Source organism: Medicago sativa, chromosome 4 (genome assembly GCF_051527215.1).
Source record: "Medicago sativa cultivar Bolivia chromosome 4, Bolivia_mono, whole genome shotgun sequence".
NCBI lineage: Eukaryota > Viridiplantae > Streptophyta > Magnoliopsida > Fabales > Fabaceae > Medicago > Medicago sativa.
The window spans coordinates 6,960,855-6,968,738 of NC_140752.1; the positions used below are offsets into that span (position 1 = coordinate 6,960,855).

The following is a 7,884-nucleotide window of genomic DNA, read 5'->3' on the forward strand; positions in this document are numbered from 1 at the left end:
TTGGTGTCATGCTTAATATCCGAAACTAGGACTGTTTACAGTTTGTTTCAGGAGGAAAATTAAATTGAAATGTTGCAACAGTTTTATATAACTGAACTGAACCGGTAAATTGTTTGCTCTGAACCGAATTGATATTAAGGTTCAATGTAGGTTCTGTGGTTTCAAATCGAATATGAACAATCTTTTCCAAAATCGAATTGTACTTTTTTCGATCTGAACTGATTCTTTGTTAACCCAACTTTGTAAATCTCCAATGCAACAAGAAATATTATTTACTATATATCTACACTTTCCTTGTGGTTATACTAATTTGTGGAGTGAGTTTAGCTATCAGTAAGGATAGAACTAAGAAAAAATTATGATTAATACATAACTGCATAAGGAATCAATATCAATAACAACAAATTACATGCATATGCAATATCACATATTTAATGTTTGAAGCACGACATTAATTACTCAATTTTAAGTAAAACTCCAGCTGAGGTATTTCTTCTATAGCATGTTGTTTTAACAATACAGAGGGAGCGTTTGTGCTAGTCCAGTTCGCGTGGAAATCAGCTCAACTAACGGTCCTTGAAGGTAAATATCCTTGAAGGTAAATCATTGGCGTCGCAAGAGGCAATTCAGGTGGACATTGATAAAGGGTGGAGTAAGGTGGTTATTGTGACGGATTTGTGTATTCCTGTGGATTGTATCTCTTCCCCCAGACGTGGTGCATCGAAGTTCTCTACTAGTAATATATTCCGACTTTGAGGTAAAGTTTAGGATTTCTAGACCTGTTTTATAGCTCTAAAGTCTCAATCACAATCCCTCTAAAATGTTATCAAACCCACAATCTTACATTCCTTCAACTTAACTAAAAATCTTTGTTAGTAAACAATAAATCGTGTCGTGTGCCAATCCAATGAAAACTAAATCTCATCTTATATTATACTTTGCATGTTTATTTCTATTTTGTACTCTTAAGCTACCTTCATAATTCAAGTCAAAAAATTAAGCTACCTTCATAATTCAAGTCAAGAAAGGATTCAATAGGTATCTTGCACAACAAGTTAACAACTTTCACATAACAAAACTTGCTTCACATAATTATCAAAATCCACTAGTAAAATTACTTCTAAGACTACTACTATTTCACTATTGAAAACATTATTTAAGAAACCAAAAGAAAAAGGCTTCACACAAATTGAGAGAACCAAATTACACCCTCCAGCAGAAGAAGAAATCAGGCTTCCATTCTCAGACTGCAGGAATATGACTAGCCTCACCAATCTCTTGTAAAGTTGTAATTTACCAAAGTTCCATTTCAATCTTCAACTTTCTTTAATTAGTCCCTCAAAGGTCTTGCAATAGAAATAACAGATATTTAACAAGTAGCACCATTGATAGAATTCATGCTTCCCCTGTGTCAAAGAAGCCTTATGTCTCAGCAATAACTTACGCAATTATTATGCACTTATAAACGGTAAGTAATTTCTCAAAGAAGTAAATCTCAACAAAATAAAGAAAATATTACATTTCAGGGTTCATTCAAGAAGGCATCCATAACACGAGAAGAGTTTCCTATTTTCGTCACTCAAAGGAAAATTAGGCGGAGCTGCTATCTTTCTCAAGGATGGCCTTAAACGTACCATCAACAATATTAGCATTCACTTTATCACAATGGTGCAAATTGATCTCTCGGAGTTGAGTGCAGTTTTTAACCACATGGATCACACCCTCTATTGTGATATTTTCACAATTTTGCAGTGAAAATTGCAAAAGCCTAGGACACCTCTTTGAGATCACATAGAGGTCTTCATCGCCAACACTTGTATATGACAAGTTCAACACCTCAAGCCGAGCTCCAAAGTTCATTCCTAGGAGCTTCACTATTGAACAACGGGATAAGTTTAAGTGCCTAATCTTAGAACATCTCCTTAAAACATGACAAATACCTTGTTCAGATATGTCAAAGCAATTGCTCAAATCAAGCAGTTCTAAATTGGGAAAATTGGAAGCAAACATCACGATCTTTTTATTTTGTAACTTATAATTGTTAGCCAAACCGAGATACTTGAGTTGAGAGCTTACAACACAATTCCTTTCTATTCCATATGGAATACGTGTGCATGCCATTATGATTTCTTTAAGTGAAGGACACTTCCTATTGAGTTCAAACAAGGACGATTCTGTAAGCATGCATTCACTAAGGTTTATAGAAACCAAATCACCAAGAAACAAAGACAACAAGGGAACATGGTGATCTTTCAAATCGGCTTTTTGAAGAAACAAATGTTGGATACGTTGACACTTGGATAACAAACTAACCAATCCATAATAACTATAGCCAGTGCAATATGCGAGGGCAAGCCTCTTCAAAGGAAGATTTTCCTTTGCAATAGAGGAGAGCAACTGATCCGAGATACGCCAATAGGACAATTCAAGACAAGTCAAACCCTTCAAATTCACCAATGAGTCAATGAAATTATAAGTAATCAAAATTCCATATTCTTGCAAACGAAAAATAGGTGAAAGGGATAAAGACCTCAATGTTGGTCTTTCACGAAGAGCAGAAGCAACAACGTCTGGGTTGGTTATTTGATAACAATCAAGCATGGCAGCTTCTTCAAGATGCTTGTAGTTCTTAAACAAGTCGTAAACTAAACTGTTGTTGATGTAATAATGACCAGAGAGATTAACCTTGCGGAGATTGAAAAGTGTCAAGGAAAGAGCCTCTACTCCAACAAGGAAATTGTTTGTGTGACTTATAAACTTTGTGGGGTAACTAAGGTCGAGTTCTTCCAGCAAAGGAAAACAGTCCGTAACGAGGTTGATGTCAGTGCTATAAATAGAACCAATGTTGGAACAAATGAGAGAGGTCAAAGTTGTAATCTTCTGGGAAAAAGCTCGTAAACCATTTGCAGGAATCACGGGTTGGTTGGAGAGATTGAGCAATGTGAGTTTTAATGGAAAACACGATATTTGGATGAGAAGCGTGTTGTGGTCACCGTAGTACGAAGATATATCCAGGGATGTGAGGTTGGTGAACCTTTGGAGGAGGCGGGGAAGGAAAGGGAGGGTTTGATTAGAGATAATGAGAGAGAATTTGTGACGGCTGGTGATGGAGAGTAACTGTTTTGAGAAGACGGATAGAGACTTCAAGTAGCTGTGGTTGTCGCTGTCGGTGAGGAATTGGAAGATAAGTTCCCAGCAATCATCCGGTAAATCAAAATCAGTGGAAGAAAGCCTCTGTTGTTGCGAAGAATTAGGCGAAGTTTTCTGCCTTTTCATTGTGGAGGACGTCGTTGTTACTGATGATATCGCATGCATGTGCCAAGCTAGGTTAGAAGTGGGGTTTTTGGTTTTAACTTCTTTTGAGTTATGAAAGGTTTTGAGGACAAATAACAAATCAAGTTGTTTTTCTTTTTTTTTTTTACTAGACCATTGACTCGTGCTATATCGAAGGTAATATTCGACGGTAACAAAATAGTTTAGTTGAAGGTCAAAATATTAAGAAGCATATACGTTGGTACTGTACCGTAACATAATATTTTCATAACATCGTCCTTGGTACTGTAACATAACATAATATTTTAGAAAGTAAATATTTGACATTAAATGCAAAAGTGTGGAGGGAAATTAGGCGAGAGAATTAATTAGGTTAAAATTAGGTTTAATTTTGCGAGACGGGTTAAGATTTATAAGTAAGAGAAAAAATAGGACTTAATTTTCGCATGAAATTAGAAATATAATTTGACTGTAAATAAATATTAAATGCAAAAGTGTGGAGAAAAATTAGGCGAGAGAATTAGGTTAAAATTAAGTTTAATTTTGCGAGACGGGTTAAGATTTATAAGTAAGAGAAAATTGTTAGTGGCTTAGTGGTGAAATTGTTGAGAATTGTTGAGAAGAAGTCATTAAGACTCAGGTTCGAATCCCTGCAAAGACTTTTTTCAATAAAGATTTTTTAGAATAATTGCGTGGAGAAATGAGGGAAATTTTGAGATTAAAATTAGGGTTTAATTAGGGTTAAGGATAGCTTGACGGGTTAACATTTATAAATAAGATTATTTGTCACGCTTCCGGTAACTAGATATTAGGTTTCTTTGGGCTCTTCTCAAGATCCTTTGAAATTCTTCAAGCAAAACTTCATGCCATCTATCAAAAACTTTTATTGGCTAAGCAGCTGAACTGCCATGAGGTGATTTGCACCACAAACTCTCTTTGGTGTGTTGACATCCTCAATGGTCAAACTTCACTATTCCACAAATTTACTACTTTTATAAAAAATGTGAAAGATCTTCTTAATCAAGATTGAAATGTCTGCATTGTCCATACTTTGTGAGATGGAAATAATTGTGTTGATTTTCTCGCTAAGCATGGTGCTTCCTCTATCATAGACTACACAGTCCATCCGCCTCCACCTCTCGAACTTTCTCAACACATACTTTATGGGAACTTGGTTCTGTAGAGTGTAGTTTCTTTTTCTTGTTTTTTTTTTTCACCCTCTTTTGTCTCTTTAGCCTTGTAACCAAAAAACCTTGTAACCAAAAAAATAACGTCGACGTAAAACACACATGAAGTAAATGTAAGCAAACAACAATCCAACATGACCCTTGATCATCCGCGAATCCAATCCAACTCGTAACGGCCCGATGACTAGTAACGCCCTTCAACGACCATCAGATCTTAAATGTTGGTGAGGTGTCGTTTGCAACTACCACTTCATTACTGTCCAATGACTCATGTCTGATGATGCTTATAAAAATCTTTCTTCAACACAATGCAAGGTACCTTTCCACTTGATATCTATCACTCTTTGATGTCATACTGACTCAATTGTCGGAGTGTTAATTTATAGGTACCACCCCAACATTCATCTCGACGGATGTTGTGCAATCTTAGGGAATCTATCTTTGATCAGATTAGATTAAGAACTATTACTAGTTTAAGTTTGAGTCTCAACATATCAAATATTTCACGCAATTTTGACTGTTGCACTTAAGGGAAAATTAAAAATAAATTAATAGTTTTTTTTATCACAAATGACTTTTAATGTCGGTTTATTTATCATAATATGATAGAAACAAAGTAGAATAAATAATTGCATAAGATCATAAGATAGGAACATGATAAACATGTTTCCTTTTTTTTTTTTGACCCAATAAACATGTTTCTTTTTTTTTGAAGGACAATAAACATGTTTCTTGTTACGTGTTTAATGCACAAATGATATATCACAAACAAGAAAATATTATTTTTTATCCTATCATTTTTTTTAACACTTATTTTATCATATCATGTTTTTTGCTGCACACCTCAAATGACAATGGAATGATATATGTTATACCAAAATCATAAGATTATCCTTATCAAACCAGGTGGGAGTGGAAGCTTCACTTATCACACTGTTATACAGTCCAATCAGCCTATAGTTACTTAACTGAAGTTGATATTGTTTCCAATGAAGGCTTTAGTCATGTGTTGTGGCTTAAAGCAGTTTCGCGAAAGGTGAATATTCTTCTGTACTGTTTGTTTCTGAATCGACTAGCAACGAAAGACAATTTATATGGGCATCATGTCTTGGAAAAAACTCAGTCTGTTTGTTTGCTTGACAATTTATACACGGAACATTTATTTTTCAAGTGTGATTTTTATGGTCGTCTCTGGCATTCGATCTCAGGTTGGTTAGGATTCTCAACGGTTTTCGATGGGAATCTTCTATCTCATTCTATTCAGTTCGGGGGTCTTGGTGATTGTTCTAAGAATTCTCGACTGGTTTTTAATATTATTTGGATTTCGGTGCTTTTTAATATTTGGAAAGACCGTAACAGGAGGATTTTTCGCAATCAGACGGAAAATCTTTTTTCCTAGAAGAAAAGGTTAAGCTCCAATCTTAATGGTGGTTGAAGTCGTACTTCATTCTTTTTGACTTTGACTATCCTTTTTGAAGGCTAAATCTGTTACGGTGTTTACTGACGATTATTATGTAATATTGTTTTAGGTTGTTTTTCTTTGTGGCTACGTCTGTAGCTAAAACTGTTGTATTGTATCTCTGGACTTTAGTTTCCTTCGGCACACCTTGTGCTTGAGGGACTACCTCCTTTTTAATATATTTATTAGTTTCTTCAACAAAAAACTGAAGCTATAATTTGTACCTTTTTATTCTAGAATTGATATTTATATATAAATTTATAGTTCAACTTACTTTTACACGAATGAATCCAAACACAAATCACTTTTAATCAAAATCACTTTTAACAAAAATCAATTATATCATAATCAATTGTCTCCACCACACAACCAAATACACACTAATTCTTCAAAAAGTAAAAAAAAAAAAAAACGCATACTAAGTTTTTATCATGAAACACATTAATATTTCTAAATAGTAACATCAAATTCAATTACATATGCATGGTCTAATTACCAAATTATCATGAAAACATATTCTACTCTAGATTACACATACTTCAATCAATTGGGAGGAATTGATTTCAATCATGATACATTGGGGTTGTAGACGTATCTTCATGAACTTGTAATAGAACTTATTGCAAGATTGCTGGTTTTATCAACGTTCAAATTTTATGCCGCTAGAAAACATTTATACTGCGTCAAAATGAGTTTTCTCAACCGCATCAATTAATTAATCAATGTTTTTATGCCACATGTCGCTTTCACGTTTATTTTTGATTTTTTATTAATTTTTATATAATTTTTAAAACCAATAATTTATTTAGCATAAGTATCTCGACATTCATATATTCATGTAAGTTTGATATTTTTTTTGTTGACAAAATATTAGTTAGTTTGATTTTATCAATTAAATTCTTTATATAAGTTGTTATTTAATTACTAATATTTAATGTAGCACAAATATTTCAAAAAACTACTTATTATTTAAAATTTTCTAATTTTATTATAACATAAATTTTTAATAAACTAATGTATTTTTCCAGTGTTGCTTAGGTTACATACATATTTTATATTTATGTTATATGTATAATATTTATTAAAAGTCTATATAACTCAATAATAAAAGAAAAAATTACTCATAATATAACATGTAATTTATTAAATAATCTATTAATTTATTAAATAATCTATTAATATTTTCCTAAGATATAAAAATAAATAAATCCTAACTATCTAAGTTGAAAAATTATCAATAATATTATTGTTTGCATGATATGCATTGTATTGATTGAAAATTCATATAACTGAGAAGTAATAAAAGAAAAAAGATTGTTCATATTATAACCCATAATTATTTGGTGGTTATATAATTCTTAATTTATTATTAGGAATTTATTTCTTTTATATCTTAGGTAGATATTAATAATAAATTAAGAATTTTTTTCCCTCAAAAAAAAATTCTTAATTTATTATTAATATCTACCTAAGATATAAAAGAAATAAATGATAGTTATCTAAGTTGAAAAATTATTAAGAGTATGTGTTTAGAATAAAAATAACGAGCACTTGTAAGTAAACAAAATTAATTCCATAAAAATATATAAAATTTGTTAAAATAAATAATTTAATCAAATAATTATCTAAAATTTTCTTTATCAATTTATTAATTAAAAAATGATTGAATTATCTGCTAAATTTAACAAAAGCTGTGCTAAATTAATATAGTCTAAAATGAAATTTAATGAAGGAGAAAACTGATAAACAAATAAATAGTTAGAATTGAGGATAAAATTCATGTGAAATATCTTATGTGTTTTTTGTATGTTTCTTAACTAAAAATGAATATTTTGTGGCTATAACAAACTTTGATAAAATTGTGAATTTGAGTAAAATCATGAGTAGTTTATTTAGAAACCATACAAAAGACCCCGTGAGTTTAGCTCAGTTGGTAAGCACAATGCATAATATATGCAAGGTCTG

The 7,884-nt window shown here is 31.9% G+C and overlaps 1 protein-coding gene across 1 annotated transcript; it reads right to left on the bottom strand.

Annotated features, from left to right (window-relative positions):
• Positions 1–1,590: 1,590 nt before the first annotated feature.
• On the bottom strand, positions 1,591–3,453 carry LOC146925876 (F-box/LRR-repeat protein 16-like). Its single transcript, XM_085758295.1, has one exon. The coding sequence runs from the start codon at positions 3,313–3,315 to the stop codon at positions 1,591–1,593; it is 1,725 nt and encodes a 574-aa protein (XP_085614421.1). The 5' UTR covers positions 3,316–3,453.
• Between the last annotated feature and the right edge of the window lie 4,431 nt (positions 3,454–7,884).

Coding starts and splice junctions, on each gene's coding strand:
- LOC146925876 (XM_085758295.1), bottom strand. CDS start 3,315: ATGCATGCGATATCATCAGTAACAACGACGTCCTCCACAATGAAAAGG.